Below are 27,842 nucleotides of genomic sequence, written 5' to 3'. Positions count from 1 at the left end.
GTCCTTGGGATAGTCTCAGGGGGCTACACCATACAGTTTACCTCTACGCCCCCCCCAACAAGCCCCTCCCTACACCCTCTTCCAGGACCCCTCTCACGAGCAACTTCTCTTGCAGGAAGTGGATACCCTCCTCAACATAGGAGCGGTGGAAATGGTCCCTCAAGACAGAAGGGGGAAGGGGTTCTATTCAAGGTACTTCCTCATCCCCAAGGTGAAGGGGGGGTCTGAGACCCATATTAGACCTGCGTCGTCTAAACAAATATGTCAAATGACTCAGGTTTCGCATGGTTTCCCTAGCCTCCATAATCTCTTCCCTGGATCCAGGAGACTGGTGTGCCGCCCTCAATCTCAAGGACTCATACTTTCATATATGTATCCTCCCTAGCCACAGGCGCTTTCTTCGCTTCATGGTGGCTGGCTCCCTCTCCCAATTTACAGCTCTATCCTTTGGTGCAGTTGAGGCCGCATCCAGCCTTCCTGCCCAAGGTGGTTTCCCAATTTCATTGTAACCAAGATATTTTTCTCCTCGTATTTTTTCCCAAACCGCACGTTCGGAGGAGGAGAGGAGATGGCATTCACTGGACGTGAGATGAGCCCTGGCCTTCTATATCAAGCGTACAAAGCTGTTCCGGAAATCGATGCAGCTCTTCATCGCAGTGGCTGACTGGATGAAAGGATCACCTGTCTCCACCCAGGGCATCTCCTCATGGATTACATCATGCATCAAGTTCTGCTACGAGCAGGCGAGGGTGTCGCTTCCAGGAACCATCACAGCACACTCAACCAGAGCTCAAGCCTTGTCTACGGCCTTCCTGGAGAGAGTGCCCTGCAGGACATCTGCAAAGCTGCCACCTGGTTGTCAATGCATACTTTCACGTCCCACTACATCATCGTCCAGCAGGCGAGAGAGGACGCGGGATTCGGCAGAGCGGTGCTGAGGGCAGCTCACTAGTAACTCCTACCCACCTCCAAAGGTATTGCTTGTTAGTCACCTATAGTGGAATGGACATGAGCAATCACTCGAACAAGAAAACTAGGTTACTTACCAGTAACTGATGTTCTTCGAGATGTGTTGCTCATGTCCATTCCACAAACCACCCCCCTTCCCTGCTGCCAGAGTTGGCAGAAAGAAGGGACCGAGGGGGTGTAGGGCCAGCAGCGCCCCATATACCGCGGCATGTGCGTGGGGCTCCATGGGGCACTGGAGCCGGCCCTACAGGATTTGCTCAGGGGAAAAAAGTTCCAGGAACCATGCACAGAGGCGTGCACTCACCTATAGTAGAATGGACATGAGCAACACATCTCGAAGAACATCAGTTACTGGTAAGTAACCTTGTTGTTCTAACTCAATTTCTGGCTACTATCATGCATATATCTTCTAATGAAAACAGCAGTGGTGCAGATTAAAAATGAGGAAAGCCTTTTGTTGATTTGTAAATGTGCCTGAGTATGAACAGCTGTGATCCGTTGCATGTGATACGTTTCCCTGCTGTAAAAGGAGAGATGGCTTTTGCTGTGTTATACAAACCATTTTAACCCATCATTGTATAGTGTCTTTGGTAGGGATCCAACCAACTTACACAGTGCACTCATGTCATCTAAACAGATGGACGTAAGTGTAGGCAGTCAAGAGACCATGGTGGCAGCAAGAGACCATGTGTGTGAAGATGGCATAATTTTTGACTGATACATAAAAAGCTGTCTGGTCTAAAGCTTGTGCAACTATTGAAAAGTTCATTTGCTATTGGTAAACCAGTTCTGAGCTGGAGGAACTTTCTGAAAGAGCAAGTAGCTTTCAAAGCTTTATGATATGAGTTATAGGCCATCTTGAGAGAAGTGTGTTGCTGCACAGACTAGAGGGAAGAATTAAAATAAAGTAATTAAGACTTTTGAGCTATTTGCGGAAGATCCAGTGGCAAAGCTTTGTGTTAATACATTAGGACAGTAAGGTGTGAAGATCAGTTCTATTCCTTTTGCACTCATCTGCACAGGAAGGAGTGAAATATTTAGTATCAATTAAACTTTGTTTTATTAAAGAAAGGTTTATGTTGGAGAGCCTTTATAGCAATGTATCATCCAGTTTCATCAATCATTGTGAATGCAGTGAAAAAATAAACAATTAGCATAAATTATTAAAAGTATATTAGAGTTTTTAAATTCCCACAATTTTAATAATTTAAGGTAAGAATAAGGACATTTCAGGTAAGGACATTTGTTTTCTATTGTAAACCATAACATGATGATGCATTTCCTTGCTGCTATAGTTAACATTCTAAATAAATATCTTTGTTTTCTAACTGTGAGTGAGTTTATCCCAGAACAAAATATACTAGGGGTTTTTTTTAATCAAAAAGTGAGCTAATCTGTGATCTTTTATGTACAAGAGACCAGATTGTCTGGATCTGTGGGAAGTTTCAGAAAATTTGTATCTGAATACCCTACTTGTCCAAATACACTAAAGCTGAGGCTGGGTCTTGTTAAGTTCATTTTGTTGGAGATCACTCAGTTACAAAGTAAATGACTGATTATTTTTCATTGGCATTCTCTTCATGAAGGTGAGGAGATGGGGTGTGAAATTATGGATGACATATGCTTCTCTTTTATATGCTATGACTTGTCTATTTCTGAGCTATTCAGAACTGCACAGAGAATAGCCATCTGCCCTTTAGATTTGTCTTTCCTTTTCTGGGTCTTTGCAATTTGTTCTAGATCTTGGACATGAGTGCTGTATGTCTGCCAGTCCATTCTGATATAGAGGTAATATCAAAGCTGGAGTATTTATAAAAATAAGAAGTTAATATTTATTTTTTATTTATTATTTATTATTATTTTATTATGTCAAAACAAACAAGTAAACCTCATCCTCCAAAAGGCACATAAGGTAGTTTTAATGGGAAGCCCTCAGGGTCCAGATAGTATAGGCAGAAATATATCAGCCCTACCCAAGAGTGACATTGGTGACATTTTTCCATATTATCTTTCTTACTTCCAACGGCATGACTCCATTTAATTAATCTTTAATGATGTCTTTTGCAACATCAAAAAGCCAATTTTGGACCTGTATGCAGGTAAATTCCATGGATAAGTTAGATTATAAAGTAACTAAGGCATCTACCACATGCATATTGTCTTCTTCCTTGTAGCCTATAGAACTAGACTGCTTGCTTGCACTTTATAGATATATATCTTTTCTTATAATTTAAGTATGATTGTGTGATTATAATAGAATTATAAATTTATATATATTTTGCTGTAATGCAAGGTACCTTACAGGACATCCTGGATGACAGCTATGTTATTATTATTATATACATATTCGGGAACTAGTGTTGAAAGTGTTGACGGTATAACAAAAACAAGACATATATGGTCATGTTTGTCCTAAATGAGTTAGCAGTTAGCAGACATACTCGGGACCTTTGGCCTAGACAAGTGTTGAAAGTAATGATGTCAGGCATAAAAGGTGAGGTAATGGAATCTTTGAAATGGGAAGTAAAATGTCATGGATATCCTTAATATTCATGAACCTACCAGCCTATAGAGTATGCATACCCCAATAATTTGGGGGTGGATAATCCAAATATGGACTTAGAAGGAGGACCCATATTCTTGGGGTATAAGAAGGGGAAGATCGTGCTATTTGGTGCGATCGTCATCTACTCTTGCTTGAAGCTTCTTTTAGTTTGTGTTAAGATTTTCCTTCTTCATTTTTATAGTCTTATTTGTAGTCTTAGTTTATAGCTCTTAGCTCTCTAGCAGTGCTTATTCCACCCCTCTGCTCAAGAGTTGAGGAATTAAACATCTCTCTCAACCAGGGAAAGGTGTGAGTATAAGAATCCAAAGCATATAATAGAAATATATATATCATATGAGTCTTTAAATTTAAGGTTGTATTATCCATTATCCATTTGATTGTTTATTTTCTATATCAGTGCACCTGTACATTGAGATACTAGTAGAGGCACTCTCTGCCAAATGCCCTCTGCCACAGAGATCAACAGTGCCTGACCTGTTCAGCGTGACTGCCACTCAAAGGTCTCTACTGGTGCTTGCTCACCACTGTCATGGGGTGACTGGCCCCTACTTGGTCCTAGCAGTCAGCTCTACTGGCACTCTGGTGCTATTGCTTCCCTTTAAATTACAGCGACGGTTACCACTTCATGTAACCCCACCCATGAGGTAACTGAACCTTTACTCTGGTTCTTGTGCAACTAATAATGACTAAACAAAATAAACAAAATTCCCTAAGGCGACCAAAACAGGTCCTGTCGTGGTCACCAGAAAATGTTACCAAAATGAAAGGGGAAATCAGGGATAATCAAAGGTCCCACACTCCCACCCAGAGCCAATAAGGCCTACTTCCTCCAAACCCAGATTGATAACAAGTCAAACGTTATTTAAAAGACCTCTTCAGGTTCACCCTCTCTGGCTTCTCTCATCCGGGAACATACCAAGGAAATGGATTAAAATAAACAATTAAGTGATTTATTAACAAAACAACACAAGATCAGAGATCACGGGCCTAAAGCCCAGGAACCCAAGATATAATGCAGTAATCAGGGGTTAATGAACAGGTTAACAATAAAGGTTTCTCTCACTGATGTCTTCTAGGAACACACAAGCAGAGATGGACACATACACATAGATTGAGCAGGTATATGCAGGAACAGGACTGGAACAGATAAACAGGAACAAGTGAATGGGAACAGGTGATCAGGAACAGAAACCAAATCATGTGAATAGGTAAGCTCTCAAGATGTCTTCTTTTTTTATCTGAGGCAATGGAACAAAAGGGCTGCCACCTGGACGGACAGCAACCCTTATGTGGTGCAGTGCATCTTATATACTAATTGTCCCAGCCAATCCAAAAGTCCCATTTTCCTGCCTTTATACTCATTCCACTGATTATGCACACATATGGTGACCAGATGTCCCAATTTTATAAGGACAGTACTGATAGTCAGGGATTTTTCTTATATAAGTACCCAATTATCCCACACCCGTCCTGATTTTTCACACTTGCTAGCTGTTACCATAATATTGTGCACATGACATTACAGCTTATGCCCACGACATTTCAGCTATGCACACATCCCTTAAGGATTGTGCACTCGGCCCATAAAGTTCAGATGTCCCATGCCCAGGCCTGCCTTTCTAAATATAAAGATCAAAACAGAAGGATGCCAATTGGTATTTGAGGTCAACCAGGGTTCATATTGTGGAGTGTTCCCAAAACTGCTAAAATCAGATAACAATAGTACCTCCAAGGTGAGTTGTAAGGATAAAATACATTAAAGATTGTGAAGTGCTCACATATAGTGATGGGGGCCATATAAATACGTTAGCTAGATTAAGGAAGGTTTCCTAATGGAAAGGGGGCATCCAAATCCTTTTTGACTGTAGTTAACATAAAAGGATTTGAGAAAGCAGAATTTGTGGATATGACTTCTTCTGTGGCCCTAGGCATGTGACTTAAAAGTTTTGCTTTGGTTTTTTTCCTTTTATGAAGATAAAAATACTTTACTTCACAGGATGTTGCAAGGATAAGTGTATTTGTAAAGTGGTTTTGCAAAGATTAAGAGCTAAGTATAACTATTTTATGCTACCTGTGAGAGGTAGACTTTTAAAGTCAAACATTAAATTCTACATGAAAATGCTTGAAAAAAAGGCATAAAGGAAAAAAACTTTTGAGATTTATATAAGGTCCATATTTTGCTGAAAGTTAACAAAAATATGGAAAATAATTGATAGAAAGGGAAAATATGAACATCAGATGATTGCTGAACATGGAATCATGACATCAGATTTGCATATCTTTCTGAACTTCTATTATTTTAATGATGCCATATGAATCATTTGTTAAAATACTGTGCTCGATTATGAATTAGTTCAAACCTTGTTGATAAAACAACCAAAACAAAGAAAACAGATTAATTTATTGAATGTAAATAGGTACAATTTTTACCTTTAATCTTGTCAATATGCATTCTTGAATGTGTTTAGGCAATTCTAATTGACTGGTCCTAGCTCAATAAAATATAGGGAAATTCTGCAATGAGGCCACTGAATGTGCAATTTAATTATGCTGGTGTGCACTTCTATTTGTTTCTAATGCAGAGGATCTATTGGTAAAATGAATGCCCATTTTGTGGTCTGTTATGCAGAAAATGTTTAATCCAGTGTTTGATTTACTCTGTTAAATCTTCTTTATTGAATGCGGTTATTCATCCGTGCAGAATTGGGTATGCTGCTTTCTGTTACTATGACATTGCAATTAAATAGCTAAAGAAAAAAACATGGTAAGACATTTTCTAAAGGTCCATGATGTTCCCATAAAATTATTCATATTTATATATAGTTTTTCCCCTTTTTGTTTTGTTTTTACAGTTGCCAATATTAAAACTGAAAAGTACAGAGAAATATTTCTGTATTGCAGAGGTTGACAAATCCAGCAGCTAAGGATCCTAGATGATCATTTTGTCAAATAAACTAGTACTAAGAAGAATTTCTGGTCCAATGGATAATTACTGTCATTGTGAAATAGGATTGTCGTGACTGCCATCTTATGAATAAAGCTAACAGAAGCTCAGAGAACCAAACAACAGTATTTTGTGGTAGAATAAATACTTGGGCACTTTGGAAACAGGAAGACATTGACAGCGAAATAACTCTATCCCTGTACACTTGTAGAATGGTATTAAATTATAAAACATATTCTCAAGTTTAAATATTTGAAATAATGTTTTCATGCACACTTCCTTTTCTTAGCAAGAAAAGGGTCAAAGAGGAGAATTTATAATCTCTTTCTGTCACATTTCATAAAAAATTACATTATAGATTATTAAATTCTCAGTGATAGGATGGTATTTGCTTCTCAGCTCAAAACATTTAGGACAGGGATGATCAACACTCTGAAGTATTTGGGGCTGAACTTTATTGTCAAAGATCAAAAATAAAGGAAAGATAGCCTTTGTTAATAGGATAGGGCTACAGGGACTGCAATGCAAGAAAACTGTAAACAAGTTTTTGCGAAACATCTGCTAGGATAAATATAAGAGACGTAAGATTTGGTCTTACTGCTTTTATATCATTAGAATCCATCCTTGTTTTTTAAACTTAAATATCATACCTATTAGTTTTCTTCATCAGTTATTTGTTTCTTAGCCTATTGAGAAGTACTGATGTGTGAACACATTTTATATTTGTCTTTCATGTTGTTTGAAGTTTTCTGCTAGAACACTGTGTTTCATAAGCTTTCCTGCCTGTGTCCTATTAACAAGGATCCTGTTGTGTATGAATTTTACCACGTCTGGTGAAACTTTTGGGGTGAGGTGGTCTCTGGTTTCCATTAGTTGTTTTCTACTATTTTTTCCATTCTTTTGCTATGTGAGCAAGGGACTTGTAATCAGGTGTTAACGGGCCACTGGTTGGGTTATTATTACTTATGATTAAAAGTGTTAAGACTTGAATATATTCACACACACATTCTAATAACATTAAGATACTAGTTTAAACATACACAAGGCAATAAATGTAGAATAAAAATGAAACTGTGTCTCAATGCTTTCCTTTTATACTTAGGGTAGGTATTTCTAGCTCTGTGTAATCTTGCTTAAATTACTAAGACTGACATTTTCAAAATTGCTCATCTTTCATTTAGGCACCATAATAAATACTAGATTTTCAAAAGAATCCAGCAAATTTGATGCCAAGCTGTTTTGAAAATCTGGCCAAAATTGTTACAACATGATTTGCTGGATGTTGAGCTCTTTTGAAAATCTGGCTCCAATTATGGGAGTGAGCATTTAAAAATCTGGCCAGATACACAAGGTACTGAGGTGCCTAAGACTCTGGTTTAAATGCCTAAGTCCCACTCTCCACTGTGATCCACAAAGCTGCTGCCAAACTGTGTAGGTGCCTAAACTTACTCAGCACCAAATTTTCAAAGTGAAAGTTCCCTAGGTATCTGATTCTTCCTCTGGGCGTGCAGATTACAAAGTCATTCTTTCTCTCTCTCTCTGGCCCAATGACTGTTCTACTGTGGATAATATTTAAACAGTCATTGGACCAGAGAGAGAGAGAGAGAGAAAGAATGACTCTGTAGTCCAGGGGTTAAGGAACCCCCACCCTCAGGATGTGAGAGGCCCTAGGTCCAGTACCCATGTTTCAATCTCGCTTTCATTATTTATGCACAGTAGAACAACTTCAACAGTAGTGACTGAGAGAATATCCTATAGCTCAGTGATTAGAGCCTGCTCCTGGGAGACCCCTGTTCAAATCCTTTCCCCCCCTCAGGTAAAGGCCAGGGACTTGAATCTGGGTCTCCCACATCTCAGGCAAGTACTGTAACCATGGAGCTAAAGATTATAAAGTGGCCACCACCACCTCTTACTCCTCCAGCCATTTTGTGTAGTGCAAGCTAGGCACCTAACTAGGAGGACCATATTTTCCCAAAAGGAAAACAGGACACTGCATGGGGCTAGCCCAAGCCTGACTCCCCCCACTGTGCACAGGGCTGGCCCAAGCTCCCACCTGCCACCCGCCTGCATGGGACCGGGCTGATCCAAGCCCCCCTTGCCACCTGTGCACTGCTCGTCCCTGCCACTCACCTGTGCAGGGCTGGGCTGGCCCAAACTACTCACCTGAGAACCTCTATCCCCCGTGGGGCTGGCATCACTTCTCGCCATCCTGCACATTCCTCCATACCCCAGTAGGGGTTGTACCCCGCTTTTTTGGCAAAAATGGGCATTTGTCCCGCTTACTCTTGACAACTGATCAGTTGGCAAGAGCAAACAGGACAAATGCCCAGTTTTGCTAATAAAGTCGGTATGGCCAGGACAGAGCTTAAAAAAGGGACTGTCCCGGCCAAAATGAGACTTATGGTCACCCTACACCTAACTGAGCAGGGGGTTGGACTAGATGACCTCCTGAAGTCCCTTCCAACTCTAATATTCTATGATTCTATGATTCTAACTCATTCCTGCAGGAAGTGGCTTAGCTACCTAAGTTGCCGACTTCAGGCAATGGGTTCCTATTTATGAATTGCTCAGCAGATATACAAAGCACCTTAAAGACTAACAAATTTCTGTGGGCATAAGATTTTGAATATCTAGTATTTATTATGGTGCCTAAATGAAAGATGAGCAATTTTTCGTGGGCTGCAACCCACTTCATCAGATGCATCAGGACTACAAGACTCTCATTGTTTTTGCTGTATAGTCTAACACGGCTACCCCTTTGGAACTTTTCAGCAGAAATAGTTGCTTCTCTGCAACCTGGACTTAACTGCCTATCTCTGAAAGAGGAGTGGGGCTTAGCACATACTTCTGTCATCAGCATCTCCTATTGGCTAGTTTAGGTGATTTCCCGGATAGCATGTTGGCTTTTGTGGATCACATTCTTAGATGCCTATCTCTCCAAGTTCATTGTATAGGTTCCTTACTTAACTCAGGATTTGTGGATCATTCATAGGGTTGTTCCTGTGATTGTCTACGACGCCTAAAAGTTAGGCACTCAGCACAGCAACTCCTAAGTCCCTTTGAGGATCCCACCCTTAGCCACTATAGCTGTATCTACAGAAGGTTTTTGTTTATATCTCCTGTCATTCTTGGTGCACTACTTTGGAGCTAGTAATAGTGGGACCACTGGCCGCCTTTTCTTTTGTTTAACCAAAAGAAAGTTTTAACCACTCTTTTGATTAGATCTCCTTGGAAAAGGAGGGAGGAAACCAAATGAGTGCTAAGAGTCTGTTACCGTTTTCAGGGAAGAGATGATGACAGAAAGAAAGAAAGAAAGAAGGAGTGAATGCTAACTGAAGGAGTTAAGGAAAATAAGAAGGGATTTTAAATATAACAGAAAACAAAGTATACCAATACTAGAAATAATGTTGGCTTATTAATAAATGTAGAAAGGAATTACATTAATGATTCAAAAATGGTTGAAATTCTCCCTTTTAAAATCTGTCTTCACCAAGAAAAATAAAGGAAAGAAGTATGGACAATTAAAATTGAGGTAGACTTTGTAAAACATATATTGTCATTAATTAAATAATGAAATAAATATCATGAGAAAAAATCATTAAATATTGCAAACGGTAAGATATGTTGAGTAAGAGTATCATAATTTAGCCCTAAACTTTATAGTATAATAAGCAAAAGACAGAATTAGTTTTAAAGAACATCTTTTGCCAAACAAATCTGACAACTTTTTTGACAGAATTTCTAAATTAGAGGATGAGGTAAAGTAATACCATAGACATAGCATATCTGTAATTTAACTAAGCATTCAGCAGAGTGGTCTATGAAATCTTACTTTCAGTATTAAATAAAATCAGCTGGATACGAACATTGTCACATAGATTTTAAACTGGCCAAAGGATCATAAACAGAGGTGTAAAAGATATAACATATGATAAATGCAATATATTAAACTGGGAATAGGTGAGTTGGGAAGAATTGAGTGATATACTGCTAATCAGTGAATTTTAACTTTTTAAAGCATGCATAGATTGTAAGTCTGGATTGCCATAAGTAACTTGACATAAGTAATTTGCCAGTTTCATAGTGGGCATGTTTTTGGGAAGGTGAATGGAAGGTTAAGTTGCCATAACAAGCAGTATGCTGGAGTCAAGATGACTAGCTAAGATCAGCAGGAACATCCTGGTATTAGTAAACAAACCTAAATTTAGGATAAGATAGAGGTCAGATTATGCATGACATGATTATGCATGACAGATATGCATGACATGATTATGCATGACAGATTATGACATGACATGATTATGCATGGACATAGCACACTGTCCAGGGATAGGTTCCTACAAAATAACCAAGCCAATCCAAAACGTGATGCAATGTATCGTAAATGCAATGTAGTGTGCAAATGTATATAAAGGAAGAGGTTTTCTGTGTAACTTTGGATATGTAGTATGCCCTTTACCTGATCAACTCAGTGTGGCTTTGCTGTATGCCAAATAAAGATACCTGGGTAACAAAATCTGAAGTCAAACTGAGTTTTTGGGAAGCTGAATGGAAAGAGGTCTCAAAGGAAATCCCAACACAAACTAGTCCCATTATTTGCAAATTGATTTGTTATCACAAGCAAACAAACTGCAGTCTATAGAGAGTATTTGTGAATTATCCAGTACTGTTATTTAATATTCAGACTTCAGAATCGGCCACCCAAGTATTTTAATGCGTAAAATACATTAACTGTACTTAGAATATGTGTATTTGCAAGTAAACACATGCCTCTGATTTTGAATTTATGAGTATTATTGAATTATACTGACCAGTTTCAAAGGTTCACAAAGGTTCACAAAAGGGATTGAATACGGTCAAATTGATCTGAAGCCTTTGCATTCACAAAATATTAATATTTTTTCCATTATTGAAAATGGAGCAGGCTCTAGGGATCAGTGATTTGTCCAATTTTACTTAGTATCTTCATAAGTGATCACCAATTACATTTGCGATTGATACTAAATTAGGAGGAGATGCAAAGACCAGTGAGGATAAAGAAAAAATACAAATGGATCTAAAGAGACTGGATACAACATAGGAAGAAAATAACAAAATCAGATACATCTTGGAAAAATAATCCAAAACACAGAAAGAGGGAGAAAGCTAGAAAGCAGTAATCCTGAAAGAGACTCTCTATAGGAGAGAAATTAGGCCTCAATTTACATACAAGATGTTAGCAAAAAAGGCTGATGCAGTTTTGAGCTGGGTAGGCATAAGTATAAAATCATGAAGTGAAGAAGTAACAGTTCCCTCTGTAATACAGTATTCAGTCCAGGACACCTCATTACCAGAAAGATATTGCCAGTTTGGAGAAAATTCACAGAAGAATAACAATTGTGGGGCTAGAGGGATCGCCCTAGAAGGAAATACAGAAATAAATATGTGTACTTGGTTAAGGAATGTGAAAGAAGGGGAAATAATAATCAATCAACAAATATTTTGGATATTGAAATAGCATGTAACTAAGTGTAATGGGATGATTTTAATGTAGGCAGAATATTCCATGGGATAGATAGCACTGTCCGTGGCTGTGTAACTTGGGAGGTTTCCAGAGTCGCTACAGATGGTGGAGAATTTAGGATGGACAGAGGAGACTTGCTATTTTTAAAAATAGAATTGTATAGCTTTTTTCTTTCCGCTGTGGATTAATTGTTTTCCTTTCCTCCTCAAAGGACAAAACGATTGAGGGAATCATCTGAGGGAGGGGACATGCAGCAGACTAAGGGCAGTGCAGCAAATCTTTACTCATATTAACAGCCACACGCACTCTCACTTTTTGGTGACTGTTTCTGAAAGACACTTGCAGAGCAATAGATACACTCATCTACATCTTCCAGAGAAGGATAGTGAGAGAGGGTACGTTTACACTGCAGACTGAAGTCTATTTAGTTGAAATCAACTTTCACCTGTCGAATTTTAGAAGTTGCAGGAGCATGATCATACCACGCTCGTTGTGCTGTGCTCTTGCGTCCCCACTCGCCAGGCTTGGGTCGACATTCAAAGTAGTGCACTATGGGTGGCTATCCCACAATGCAACTAGCCGCAGAGGCTTGTCATCCTCCCATGATGCGAATGTGCTCCTTCCCTCTCCCTTCTTGTCCCAAACAAACTGCAAATGCTTTTTTGTGCCGTTTTTCGATGCCGTGTGCATGCCGTTGCTGGAGAGATATGGAGCCCGCTCAGCTCTGCACTATCATTGTGAGCATCTCAAATACCTCACGGCTTATCCTGCAGTATTTTCAAAGGCAAGAGAGGAACCGCAGCACAGAAAATGTTACTGAGGCCACCCTACTACAAGCCAGAGAGTGGAACAATTCCCGTTTGCTGCAGGCTATCACAAATCATCTTCAGTCCGAAGAGCGCCGGTTCTGGTTCCTGGAAACAAGCAGAGATTGGTGGGATTGTATCATTCTGAAGGTGTGGGATGATGAGCAGTGGATGCAGAATTTTTGTATGTGAAAGGCCACTTTCTTTAAACTTTGCGCGGAGCTATCCCCAGCCTTGAAGCATGTGAATACTCGCTTGAGACCAGCTCTGACCATGGAGAAGCAAGTGGCCATTGCTCTGTGGAAGCTGGCAACCCCAGATTGCTACCGGTCAGTTGAGAATCAATTCAGCGTGAGTAAATCCACTGTTGGAGCTGCTGTGATGCAAGTGTGCAGGGCCATCAGTAGGCTTCTGCTAAGAAGGGTAGTGACTTTCGGAAATGTGCAGGACATAGTGGACGGGTTTGCCACAATGGGGTTCCCAAACTGGGGGGAGAGAGGGGCAATAGATGGCACGCATATCCCTATCCTAGCACCTGACCACCTTGCCACAGAATACATAAACTGGAAGGGATACTTCTCAATGGTGTTGCAGACCCTCGTGGATCACAGGGCATCACCGACATCAGTGTGGGGTGGTCTAGAAAGGTGCATGATGTGTGCATCTTTACGAACTCGGGTTTGTTCAATATGATGCAGGAGGGCACTATCTTCCCTGACCAAAATATAAACATTGGGAATGTGGAAATGTCAATAGTGATCTTGTGGGATCCTGCCTACTCCTTGCTCTCTTGGCTAATGAAGCCCTACTCCGGGCACCCAGACAGTGAGAAGGAACATTTCAATATCAGGCTCAGCAAGTGCAGAATTTTGGTTGAATGTGCATGTGGCCGCTTAAAAGGCAGATGGAGATGTCTGCTTACTAGGCTTGACATCAGCGAAAAGAACATCCCAGCAGTTATATCTGTGTGCTGTGTGCGCCATAACTTGTGTGAAATGAAGGGGGAAAAGTTCCCCCAGGATTTGACCATGAGGCTAATAAGCTGGCTGCAAATTTTGAGCAGCCACATTCCAGCACTACGCTCAGAGCCAATCATGGAGTGCTTTGGGAAGCATTGAAAAAACGGTTTTGCAATGAACTGCAGTAACGTATGTCTGTGCTGTGCCTTTATTTCCCATCCGCCACCCTCACTCCAGAAGCCCCCCTCTTCTCTTCCCACCCTAGCTATGAATGAATAAAGACAGATGTTTTTTAAATGCTACAAAGTTTTATTTGTGACCCATTTTAATGGGGGGAAAAAGGAGGATAACTTAACATTGTAAAGTGTCACTGTGCAAGCAACTGTGATTATGTGCAGTTCTTAAAGGGGCCATCGCATTCTTCTGCTCGCCTCCACCAGGGTGGACTGCAGCATGTACTGCACTCTGCTCAGTGTCCTCCTAGACTGCTTGGGAGTGGGGGCTGATAACAAAAGCAGCAGGCGGTGGAGCATTTTGGAGGGGCTGCAGAGGAAGTCTGTCCTGACGCTGCTCTTCCTGGAGCTCTTCCAGACACCTCAGCATGTTGGACTGATCACTCATAATATACAATATCTCCTGTTGCGTATCACGCTCCTGATCCTGAGCAGATCTTCTGTGTTCCATGTCCATGTCTAGTTTTTCAGACAAGAACATCCTCCAGGCTCTGAGCTCTGTGTCAGCAGCCGCGGAGGCGTTCATTAGTTCACTGAATATGTCATTCTGCGGGGGTTTTTCCCCCGCTTCCTAATCTGGAAGCTTTCTTTCAGCTGGAGTTCAGGAAAGGGGACTGAAGGCTGAGGTGTCTACTGTAAGATATACAAAAGCACAAAGTTCCCATTGTTAGCTGACCCACTGTAGTAAAGTAGTCCCCTTCATGTTCACAAAGCTAAGCCGCATTCCATTCTGTATATCTCGGAAGGGTCGGACTGGCATTACAGCCATTGTAGGCAAGGCGCCCTTGCATCTGTATAGAGAGGCTTCATTAGCACTAAAATCCACAGTCCGCACTTGAGCAAGGAGAGGGATCACCGGCCTCCCCTGTAACATACCAAGGTTTGGGAGGAGGTGGGCAGAACAGATTAGAGGACACTGCAGGTGAATTATAGCAGCAGAAACATAGGGCAACCAGTGTCCTGATCCATAATGCCCATTGCAACATTACTAGGATTAGGAATAGTCTTGGGGAGGCACCCAGGGACCCTGTCCACAGCAGAGGAATAAAATGGAGTGACTGTATTCGTCGGGTACTTTACACTTGTGCCATCTTCCCTAAGTGACCATGTATGATATCAGTCTCCTGAGGGTAACGCAGGCGGAAAGGGACGATTTGCTGCAAGCATCGGGATACAGGCCAGGCCCTTATGCTGCGATGCTGTGTTCCACGATGATGCCTGCTCATTTAATAGCAGAGTGGTAGGGAAAAGTATCATACTGTGGTGGAAGAAATAAGGCTGCCCTCCTCAGAAATCTTCTGCAAAGGTTAACAGATTACCTGCATGAAAGTTTCCTTGAGATATCCACAGAGGATTCTCAGAGCATACCTCTGCACATAAATAGTCTGTTTCGGGAGTAACCCTCCACTGAAGTTTGCCACCACCCAGTAACACCCTCCCCTCACAAACTCCTTTTAAGAAGCTGGACTGGGGATATAACCACAAAAAAAAGATTTCCCCCTCACGCTCACCAGATGTGCCTTCCCTGGCATCTCGATCAGTCCCACTGTCTTGTGTGTGGCTGGACTACTCTGGGGTAACGAACAGGTCCTGGCTCTCAGGGAGAATGGATAGCCCGCTCTCCTGCACCCTGCTGTCCTCATCCTTCTCATCCACAGAGTCCTTCTCATTCATTCTGGACTGGGATTCTACGAAGGTATCAATGCTGCATAGTGGCACAGTGGTGAGGTCACCGCCGAGAACTGCATGCAGCTCCTCATAAAAGCAGCATGTTTTGGGCGAAGAGCCAGAACGGCTGTTAGCTTCTCTAATTTTCTGATAAGCCTGCCTCAACTCTTTGATCTTAACGTGGCGACCCTGTTGTGCCCCTTCTCCAACATGCCACGAGATATCTTCTTGTAGGTATCTAAATTTCTTTTGCTGGCTCGGAGCTGAGCCAGAACAGACTCTTCCACAGATCGATGAGATCCAAGACCTCCGGTTGACTCCAAGCTGGAACACGTTTGGGCTGTGCAGTCACCATTAGAAGTTTAGCTACAAAGCTCTCTCCACGCTGTCTAAACCGGAAATGGAAATTCAAAATTTCCCAGGGCTTGAGGGGAGGGGCTATTTCCCATTTACATGGCCACATTACAGCAGAGCATGAATGTCCAGAGCCATCACAACGGGGCATTATGGGATACATCCCAGAGGCCACTGGTGTCAATTTATATTGCGCTCTGCCTACACTGACGCAAATTCGCCCCATGGAATTCGACTTCAGCGCTACACCACTTGTGGAGGTCGTGTCATTAGGTCAACTTTTACCCCGCTTCAAATCGACATAACTGACGTGCCAGTGTAGACCCATGCTTTAGGGGGTCGACGGAAATGGCGTTACATCAACCTCCATTGCCAGTGTAGCCCAGGCCTGAGTGGCCGGACTGCGGCGAGGTCCGGAGCAGGCTGACCGGAAGCAGCAGGGGCAGGGCCCTGTGATGATGCTGGGACCCGTTTAGCCACCCAGCCATGCTGCTGGTAGCGGGATGAGGACGCAGGTGCAGGACGAGCACGAAGCTGACTATGCCCTAAATGCCATAAACACACAGTACCACACAGCAGAGAGTCCCCGTCGCTGTCCCCGTCTGCCTGCGCTCTCGTGCTCCCGCCCAAGTCTCTCGGGTACAGTCAGCAGCTGTATAACGTCCGGACAAGAGCGCGATTCTTACATGGCCTGCCGCAGCCGCTCACACGGCCCGCCGTGGCGGGGCGCTGCCCCCAGTCTCGGTACCGGGACCCTCCCACTCATGCCGAGCGTGTTCGCTCTCCCGCGCGTCTCCCGGCCGGGACCGGCATTGGAGAGAGCCGCCCGTCGCCCTCCCTTGACTAGTCGGGTGGCTCCGGGATCACACACGACACCAGGTGGTGCGCACTGCGGTGGGCGCGACTGCGCGAGTGTGTACCGCGTTTGTCCCTTTAAGCGATTCGTCCCTCCCGCGAGAACTACACTCCCCACAATGCAAGGCGCGCCAAGCAGCGGCAGCAGCAGCAGCAGCCAGCCTTACTTCCGGTAGCGTAGCAGGTCACATGATCTGTCAGTCTTCTTCCAAGATGGCGGACAATCTCCCTTCGGAGTTTGACGTGGTGGTGATAGGAACCGGTATGAGAGTCTCATCCTCGGGCCAGATCTGGGGTGTGGGTTTGGACTTTGGCGCTCTGGGACGCGGGGCCAGAGCTGTGTGGGTGGGGCCAGGGAGGTGGGGGCTGGGCAAGGGGTCGGGGGTTGTGGGGCTCTAGGATTGAGGTGTCCTGGTGCAGATGGTCTGAGGTGTCTGAGAGGCGGGAGTTGTGCATGGGGAGCAGAGGGTCTGGCCGTTTGAGGCCCGTCGCAAGGGACAGTATCTGCAGGCGTGGTTGGAGAGCTAGAGGAGATGAGGCTTGGGAGGAGGGAGGTCTGGCTGGTGTACATGTGGGGTAGGAATTAGAGCAATGAGGTGGAAGTAGGGTGTTGAGTAGGTGGCTGGGGTGATGATACCCAAAAGTGAGAATTAGACACTAGGGTAAGTGATGGGACCAAAGACTTGTGCTGCTGCTAGGGAACAGAGATCAAGGCAATGACGCTGGGGACATGTTGCTGAGTTAGGGGTGGGACTGGGACTTAACCAAGGAGGTGGTTAAGGGAATGGAGGATGGATCTGAGGCATGGGTTGGAGCCAGGAACTGAGAATCAAGAGGCATGAATGGTGCTTAGGAAGAGGGAAGCTGAAGTCTTGGTGCCAGGGCCAGGTGTTCCTTTGGCATCTAAAGCCTTCTTAGACTCATATAGACCTGTGACTATAGCTACATGAAGCGGTCTTCTTCCTGGTTGAGTTAAATATTATCCTTAAGACCTGAAAGCTTTTAAAAATTAAGTTTTAGGTGGTAGAATCTTCTTAGTGTATGTGGTAGATATTGACAATCTCTCTAACTTTTGTTTAAATTTCACTCACATAAACAAGAGCTGATGAAACCGCAGAATATTTACCAGAGAATCAAACGGTTAAAAAATTCTTTTTATATTCATTTTGAAGGGAATTTTCTGACCAAATGATTGACTTGAGAACAGGTGTGTTGAAGTATTTCCTGCTTCACATAATGCTATGGTGACAAGGACCTGGTTGAAATAACTCTTGTGGTTTATTTCTGTATTTCCTCTTTCTTTGAGATTCACCAGCTTTTGAGCCCAATCCTGCAATTAAGTCTGGCTGGGTGGATCCCAGCATCTTGGCTTTATTGAGTATGTTCAGAGAGATCTAACTGAAGAACTGGGATCTATCTCTGTAATTTTTGTCTCTTTTTTGAAGTAAGCAATAATATTTGTTGTTTTTTTATCAGGAAGTATTGATTTAAATCACTAATTTTTTAAACAGTTATTTAAATCAGCAAACAGGAAACATTAATTTAAATAATCAATTTTTAATAATATTTTGCATTTGTACTTAGTTATTTTCCTAAAGAAAGGTTGACTCTCATGGGTTGGTACCCATTAAAACATGTTGATTTGCAGATATAAATAGCCTTTATACTAAACTTGGTGTCTCTCTTTGCTAACCAGGAGGATACACTATATCTGTGCATATTTATTTAAGCTATAAATAAATATTTGCTTAACTTAAAACTATTCAGGTTCATACTTTTTCATTTTTTATGATAGTAAATAGTGAATGATCTATTTCTTATTTACTAGAAGATGATTAATTTTTTACTTGCATTTTATGTCAGGCTCTATTTGGATGGAAATTCATATTCAATTAAAGCATAAAATAGTATTAAAAATTAAAACTGACTTAAATGCACTGGCAAGGTAAGAAAAAAGTTTTTTCAAAACATGTTTTGTGTATGAAACTAACTCATTTATTAAAACTGTGTATCTAAACTATTTAATTGTATTTGGTGAATTGAAGTGATGGTGACCAGAAACTATATGCCCTTCAAGATTTTAGAACTAGAAGATCTCATCCTCTCACACTTAGTTGTTGTTCATAGATTGGAAGAGGAGAACAAGCTCTCCTGATATTTTCAACTCCCATTGGGTTTCATAACTTTAAATGAATTAGGATTGAATTGAACTAATTGAATAAACTGAAATGAAGAAAATATTCTCTCTGCACCTGCAGAAGAGGCTACTGCTGTCAAAAACTAGTTTAGTACTTTAACAAATTCTGGTTCAAAGTGCTGTGCTAGTGACTTACAGCAGGCAAGGATTTGACTTTCTTTAAAATTGGGCAGCAAACAAGTACTGCTTAATATTTTTATTTAATTTATTTGAATAGATCATAATAAATTCAGGCCTTAACATAGGCTGTCAATTTCCAATTTAATTTTAAATGTTTCTTTTTTAAAAATAAACCTCTATTTAATTTAAATGAAAATCAGATTTAAAAAAAATTATTGTATCCATTCTGTTTTTATGAAAGTATCGTGTGCTATTCAAATTAATTTGCAACCTTCTGAACCTTTAAACTGCAGTGTTTGGGAATGAGAGAGAGATTTGTATTGATAAACATACCTACATGGAATATTCTGGGAATATTTGCTGTGTAAAAGATTTAGTAGAAAAAACATATTCCTACTGTGTGTGCGTTATTGCTCAAAAGATTTCTTGGTTAATACAGGGGCTTGCAAAAAATAGTAAAAGCAGGCTATTTTTCCATTGGTGAACAGAACTGATATGAAAGGTACAAAATCAAGATTGTTGGGTGTTAAACCAAGAGACCTCTATGGGCTGTTCATGTAGACAAGTTGCAGGACTGAGGCAGTGGATAAGCTGTAGTAGTTTCCCTGGCCATTCAATTCTAGATGGTCGGATAGTGTGAAGAAGAATGGAATGGAATGGTAGTCAAGGTATATCAAAACCCCATTTGTTTTTGTTAAAATTTAGTGATAAAAGGCAGCCAAACCTCAATATCAGTTTACATGCTTCTTTACATATTGTGAAAAAGCTTAATTATACTAGGGGGTAGCCGTGTTAGTCTGTATACAGCAAAAACAATGAGAGTTCTGTAGCACTTTAAAGACTAACAAATTTAATTTCTGCAGGCATAAGCTTTCGTGGGCTGCAACCCATTTCGTCAGATGCCACTGACGAAGTAGGTTGCAGCCCATGAAAGCTTATGCCTGCAGAAATTAAATTTTAGTTTTTAAAGTGTTACAGGACTCTCGTTTTTGCTTAATTATACTATTTACATATCTGTGATGTATAAACAGTTTAAAAAAAAAAAACCAACAAAACCTTGTTGGAAGTCAAATCAGTGTTTTACCAAGCTAACCCATCTTGCCTCTCAGATACCAGAGTACTGAGAGTGGTATAAGAACCTAAGTAGGACCGAGTATAAACCTATATATCTATGATGGAGTTGTTTTGCTTTTCAAGGTCACATAACATAAAAAAGAAGGAAAGCAATTGCCTCACTGCTTCAGCTGAATTGTCAGTGTAAGCCAGTGTCCTGTCTCCAATGGTGGCTAGTACTTGATGCTTCTCATAAAAGGTGCAAAAATACCTTATAATGGCCAACTATGAAATTCCCTTTCTATAGGGAAAGACTTTTTAACTCAAGTAAATTATTGCCTAGCTTTTACTCTGAAGCCTCAGGGGTTCCTCTCATTTTTTTTACTGTTGTGGTGTACTTATGTGTGCAGATACCCAATGTGCACTAATACAGCCACTTGGATGTTATTTGCTTGTATACTTTAGGTATCCCCCCACCCTTATATTAGTCATATGCAGGTGTATGTGCACTACTGATTTTGGAAATGTCATTCATAGCATAAATATTTAAAAATGTAAAAGAATGCAAAGAATAACTATCTGCCCAAGTGATGTAAGTAGGAAAATATTGGCACACGAATAAAATTATGTTTGCCATTCTCTAGGTTCATAGTAAATAAAATTAATTTTATTTTAGGAATAATCAATATTCCTGTACATGTTCATGCTTGAAATGTTTTCCCATTCATCTCATATTGCTGCAGAATTTCCAGTTTGTTGTTAAATTCACCTCTATATATTTCTCTTTCTGAAGAAAAAGTGTTGCTGGCAGGTTTTAACCTATTAACTCTTTTTAGTTAGGTTACAAGTAACAAGTTCCCCTCTCATCAGTCTGAGAAATGTCAGAGAAATGCAAGAAAACCAGAATGTTGTATAGCTTTGAAAAGTGCTTTCTAATTCTGAAGCCTGGCATTGAAAGGGAAGTCTGTTTTTTCTACTCTCAGACCCCAGAAGAGCAGAATTATGACTTCAGGGAGAGGGTTGCTCCTGCCCATAAATCACAAGTTCCAGCCAGTCTTTTTGTGGTTCCCTCCACATCATCATCATGATCTCCCAAGTTTCATGTCATTTTCTCTTGTGGCTTTGTGATGTTTCGGATAACTCAGGTTTCAGTAATTAAAATCAATTATGGCTGCTCACCATCACATTCTCATATTTAACATAAAATCCCAATACACAGAAACAAGTATAAACCCTTATGATTGACTTGCTGTACATGGCAAATAATTTGTTTTACATTGCAATTTGCCATGTCTAGACTGAAATGTTAAGGTGTCTCTGTTTCTTTCACTTGTGGTTCTGTAAGTATTTTTGAATAATGGAGATTATTAGACCATGAAGACTGCCTGAGGATAGGACAGCTACAGTTTTTTATATGACTGAGTAAATAGGGATTTTTTTTATCTTTGTAACACCTTGATATTGTGAAGATTAATCTTTGTGGATTAGTAATTGCTGTGGTCTAAAACAAAGGCTATGCCCTTTGGAGTTGTTAGTCCTTGCTGCATGGAAACTTGTACCTGTAGTTAGTGATATGATAGATCTGCCATTAAGAAGGAGTTGGACTCTGTTCAGCTTCTAAACTGAGGGCTCTTATCTAATCTTATCTGTTTCAATTTATAAAAGAGCCTAAGACATAGGCATTTATACAAAAATTAAAATAACAATCAAATACAAAAATTTAGATATTATGTTGGAACAGAGTTTCATGGTGTGTTCAAAGCAAATCAAGGTCATCTTATATGTCTGTATTTTGCTAGTGCCCAAAGACTCGAAGCAGAATTAGGGCCTAAGTGTACAAGGCACCATGCAAACACAGAGACTTGGTCGCTGTCCTCAATAGTTTATAGTCTAGCAAACAGTTGGAGATGAAGTAAGATTAGGGAACGGAGATAAATTACTTAGATTAGCTCTCTGCAAAATTTTATTTTTATTTAAAATAAAATATTTAAGTGGTTCAGAACCATAATCTATCCCTAACTATACGTCACCATACTTGTTAGTTGGCTGACTTCTTGCAGAAATGAGGTTTGAAGGGGGGTTAGAAGGAGAAAGAATACATGCATGAGGGTAGACTGAAGAATGTATAGTGGCATTTAGTGAAAGGCAGACAAAATGGGTGCTGAAGGCAGGCATCTTTAATGGTGGGATAAACAGTAAGAAACAAGAGGTTAGTAGGAAGGATCATGAAGGATCTTGAAGAGCTGTACAATTTGATGTGGTGGAAAGTGGAGTCAATGGAAGGATTGAGAGAGGTGGGTCTTACGGTCAGAGCAAAATACAAGGAAGAGATTAGCAGCTGCATTTTGTATGGTTTGGAGAGGGCATGATGTGATTGTAGAGGAGCTAAAGTAATCAAAATATGAAATAACAAAGGTCCAAATAAGTCTTAGTTGTAGAATGTAGTTTCCTGGAGGGAATCCTTAAAGCAATTATTTAAATCTATTTCTCTTTCTCATGCATATTAACTAAATTCTCAGTTGACTTTGGGAGATCCAAGTGCTTGACACTTTGTGCATCAATAATTATATAGGTGTATCAATAGGTATCACATTGTTTAAATATGATCTGTATAACTTTCAATTAAAAGTAGCAGTGGTTTATTTGTTTTAGTTATTTTTTCCTTGTACTTTAGAAGATATCATATTGTACGTACATTGTATTTTTATTAGCTAAACACATTCATATAGGAAATAAGGCATATTTTTAACAGGGCAGTAAGGCATCTGGAAAAACTGACAAGAAATTTGGTGGACTCTCCATCACTTAATCTTAAATCAAGAGTAGATGTCTTTATTAGACTGTGGGGGAGAATATTATGAGCTCTTAGATAAAATTACACCTATTCAGAATAAGCATAAACTTATTTACTTGAAAACATTTAGCAGAAAGAATATCACTTTCAGGTATCCAGAGTCATACATTTAGTGGCAGTTTTTCTCTTTAAAAGATGATTAAAAAAAGAAAATCAGAGACAAAAACCAATTCAATAGTATTGAAGTTATGGAGGAAATCATTGTAAGTTAAGACTGATGCTGTCTCTAAGGTAGTGCCTCAGCAACAGCACAAGTTAAGGATGTAGTGTCAGCCTTAAGTTGAATTGCTTTGTTTGGTTGGATTATACTGTAATATTAACATTGCTAAAATGTGTCTGATATTGTAGAAGGGCTATGTTAGCTTCTGTTTAAGTTGTAAAATAAAGGATGTTGTTCTCTAAAAGGTGGTTGTATTCACATGTTTTGTCTGCCAATAATTCTAATTTTTTTAAAAGAAGTTATTCTTTATAAAAGCAGTCACAGTAAATTTTCTAGTTCTATGCAATTTTCTTTCCATTCTGGTCTTCACTGGTTATAAATAACACATGAAATGACTTTCAAGGTAGAAAGCAGGAATCCATTTTGAAATATTCTATAAAATAAAGAGTGATTTATGGTTTCATATGATTTTGGCTGAAAGCACTCGGGCTTTGCCAGGTCATCAAAGTCCTGTCAGGGGAATCTATTATTTATTGTTCGATATGTCGGGAGTGGTGTAAGTACTTTATTTTATGTTTATCTTATGTAAGGGTAGTGTTAGAAAAAATCAATTCCAGATACTAATACAGTTTTTAAGATATATCATGGAAAACTAATTTAAATATTACAGATTGGAATTATGAAGCAAAACATTAGGGATTCTGATTAAAAAAGAGAATTTTGAAAAACAATAGTTCCAAATGTTTATGGTGCTGATATTTTTAGGTTATACCTAAGGAATTTTTCTTTGTAATTTGATAATATGCTTTCTCTGCCCATATTTTGGTTGCTCTGCTTTTCATAAGTAAGCAGTCTCCATTTTACACAGGTAAATATTTAGGCATATGGTAGGGAAAAGCTGGACAAGGTTAGTTTATTGTAAAAGTGTATGATATTCCTGTGAGCTTCTGAAATGTTCTAGTTTTGTGATGCCACCTTTGTAAATAAATGGTAACTAAAGATATTTGTTTAATCTCATAGGCTGGTTGAGTGGCACTGACTTGAAGTATTAAAGTTTATAAATCAGGGAACAGAGCCACATTATTTTGTAAATGAGCAGTCATCTATCCTGTTAAGTGTCAAGTGAGCAAAGATGATTTTCACAGCCACATGTGAAATTTTTGGTATCCCCTTCCTTTGCCTTCTCAGTGACTTTTTCACCTGACTGGCTTCGAGGGGTCACTCTTTGCTCTGCCTTTCAAATGTTCTCTCTGCTTGGATTAGTAAGTGTTTGTACCCCACTGATAAATTCATGTTGAACTTGGACATTGCATCCAAAAGCTTCTCAGACAATGGAACTGCTATGGAAGCCTTTTCAGAGGCCTTTAAAATTGATAGACTTTTGCTCCAGCGAACTTTAGCACAGGATATCATTACAGATATTCTGTATTACCCCTTACCCCATGTAATATAAGTGTTTGTGGTTCTGTGAACCCTTAACTTTCTTCTCGGATGATCTTGTTCAGGTATTCTTGCCTAGGATCCTGATGCTATCAAGACTGAAGAGGGGCAAAAAAAGGCTCCATCAACTCTGCAACCCTGTCTCCAGCCCCATGAAGTGTGGTTGGTAGACTACCACACATCAGAGTTTGACACCAGAGAAAAATTCTCTGCTGAGTATTTTGATTGGATTGGTTATTCTGTTGGAAAAGACTTTTTCCTCTCAAGGTCAAATGTTAGACCTCTGTACAGCATAAAGGGGAGCCTATCCGGTTTTATTTAAACTCCTGTTTGCCTTTAGTTTGAAATCCCATTGAGCATTATGAGAAAAATGTCAATTAAGTGTAAAATATGGGGGAAACTTGTATCTGGTCATCTTAGACTGTCTAATCTGAAAGATATGTCTGTGTAGTTTTTGTATAGAAAATTTGATTCCAATAGGAAGAGGACTAAAAGTTTAAAATAGGACAGATTACCAAGACCCAGTCCACTTTAAAGTCATTGATGCGTCCATCCCCTGTTCCAAAAAATGTTTGACTGTTGGATTATTAAGTCCTCTTGTGAATCATATAAAGATGTTTATATAAGTAACGGGGTGAAGACAGTTTTATTAATAATGCAGGATCAGACCACCTTTCTGCAAAGAAGCAGAAGAAAAAGGTGGGAGAGATGTCTTCGAAGACTCAGATCACAAGTCAAACAAAAACAACTGCTTCTTCTGTTGATCTCCTAAACTATCTTTGGATTTTGTCCACTAATTTTGTTCAGTGCTCCCCAACTTTGTTAATGACTTTTTCTTTTCCTATCTTGGGAAATGTTGGCTTAATATTTTCTATATTTATCTGTTATATATAGAATCACTGCAAATCTAGTGTTCCCAGGACTTTTTTGTCCTTATTTAAATACCTCTGATTTTTGGTTTATAAATAATACAGTTAATCTCTTGTAGTTTGTATGTATTCAGAGAACTGGTCATTCAAAGACAATTTCTGCATGATTAATCTATTTGATATCAATTTATTTATGCAAAAGCTTTTAATATAACTACCACTGTATATATGTGTATGTATGGAATGTCTGGCTTACCTCTCTGATTTTTTTGATATTATAATGTGCTCTTGTGAGTTATTTGGATAAAACTGTAAATCACAGGTGAAATAATTTTTTGAACTACACAACTCTGTTGCATGCAGAGAAGATCTGTTAAAAATCACCAATGAGTTTTTAAAAGATGATACTGCTAAGAAGAATAAGTATTTATTTAGCAGTAGAACTAGATCGTACTTAAGAAGAAATAATCATTAAAATAAAATTAAGTAGTATTTTAGTGAAACTGAACCATGCTTGTTCTACAGAGAAAATGGGCCCTGAGACTTTTCTAAAAGAGGAGTAGAATGGACAAATATGCTTGCTATGATGATCACTGTAAAATAACTTTTTATTATATTGCTTTAGGGAGAACCTTGCATAATGCTTGGTTATGATTTCAATCATCAGTCTGACACTTGATTTTTTTTATTGAAAGTTGATATATGTATAGTCCTGGACACTTCTTTTGCTGTGAGTTGCTCACATCAATTTTTAAGTCTAATAGACTACATTGGGAACAAAAGAGCAAATTGTTGAAGCTGTGGTGTTTTCCCTCATGTTACCCTGCCAGATTATCTGATCCATGAATTGAAGTTGGATACAAAGCTTGCATGTTTATTCAGCTTGGTCACTTTCAAAGAAAATCTCTATGTCCATATTTCCCCTCTAATGTTCCTTCATTGGAAGTTCCATGTCATTAATTCTATGTTTAATCATGTAAAAAGCTAAAAAGGCATATGCTCCAGCTTCTCCCAGTTAAAGGATCTTGTTTTAATTTATAAGTAATCTTTCCTTTCCTTTCCAAATACTTCATTCAATTACTCAGTTTGGGGCTGCTGTAGCACCAAAAACGTGTTGCCTTATTTTTCTGTAGCACCACCTACAACCAAAAAAACCCTGAAACAAAACCATTTGTTACTTTATAGATATTTTCAGTAAAAGCCACTAGCTCCTAACATTTCTAATCTAGGTATTTGTACATTGCTTGTCACTGCAGTACCTCAGTGCCTTACAAGTTCTAAATATTGCAGGGATCTTGCTATTAGGATTATCCTGTGAAATCCTTCAGAGTTAGCTTTCTACTATGTTTAAATACAAGTAAAATTTATTACAGTGGGTCAGTTGTCTGACTATAGAACGCTGCTGTATTGAAAGTGCCTGCTTGGTTCCTGCATTTCTTAGCTTAATGGTTCCCTCCAATACTTTTTTATTATAAAATGCCTCTCGTGGCTTATTTAATAAATATATTTAATTGAATTAAATGTTTAAACCTTTTGGTACAAAAGACTTGTGTAGTTTGGTACAATCATATTAGTTGTACAGTGGAAAAATCCAATTCCATTGAGTAATTCAGGAACTGAGACTTTTGCTACAAACAATTGCAGCTGTTTTTATTATGTAAACTGCTGGGGTCAGGAAATTTGTCCATTGTAATTACTGGAAAGAGCCTTGCACGTGTGAGGCAATGTATAATAATAAATGGTTGCTAATCAAACTAAGAGTGAAGTGGGAAGCTTAAAAGTAGATTTTGGATTGTAATAAGGTTAATTATATATTTTTGCTGGAGAATTTTTTTTCCCCTTTGAAGTATTAAATTTTTGACTGGATAGCCTTGAGAACTGAACAGTGCGAAAGCTTTCTGAATTGAAATGCAGTCATCCTAACTCTTATTTCCTCATGGAAGTGGAACAATAATTGATATTGGCACCTTACTGACATTCCATATTTAATACATAAATACTAAATTTTGAGGCAACCTAGTTACATAATGCCTGTATATTTATTGCATTTTTACTTATGAATCATATTACCATTAATGAAATTGAGTCTGATTCTTAGTGGGAAGGAAAGTTTGCATATTCTTTACAATAGGTCTGAATTCTAGCTTACAGCTCATTGGAGGCAGAACTAGACCTGTCAATCTAGGCAGGCTGGGTGTGGCCGCACCTGTGAAGATTCAGCAAGATTAATCTATGTCCAAGAGCTGCACATAGGCTTTACCAGTCGTCTTGCTCAGAGCAAAAAGAAAACAA

At 39.6% G+C, this 27,842-nt stretch overlaps 1 protein-coding gene across 2 annotated transcripts in view; it reads left to right on the top strand.

The window, feature by feature from the left end:
• Positions 1–17,062: 17,062 nt before the first annotated feature.
• CHM (CHM Rab escort protein) overlaps positions 17,063–27,842 on the top strand; it is a 124,462-nt gene continuing 113,682 nt past the window's right edge. For both annotated transcript variants that reach the window (XM_067548385.1, XM_067548386.1), the window contains exon 1: positions 17,063–17,119. In XM_067548385.1, coding sequence (XP_067404486.1) covers positions 17,071–17,119 — 49 coding nt within the window. In that variant the 5' untranslated portion in view covers positions 17,063–17,070. The remainder of the gene's footprint in view (positions 17,120–27,842) is intronic.

This window comes from Emydura macquarii, unplaced genomic scaffold (assembly GCF_026122565.2).
Source record: "Emydura macquarii macquarii isolate MOO-44397 ecotype Brisbane River unplaced genomic scaffold, CSIRO-AGI_Emac_v2 contig_1253, whole genome shotgun sequence".
In the NCBI taxonomy this organism is placed as follows: domain Eukaryota; kingdom Metazoa; phylum Chordata; order Testudines; family Chelidae; genus Emydura; species Emydura macquarii.
Note: the sequence above shows the minus strand (reverse complement) of the source record. Positions and strands in the feature narration are given on the sequence as shown.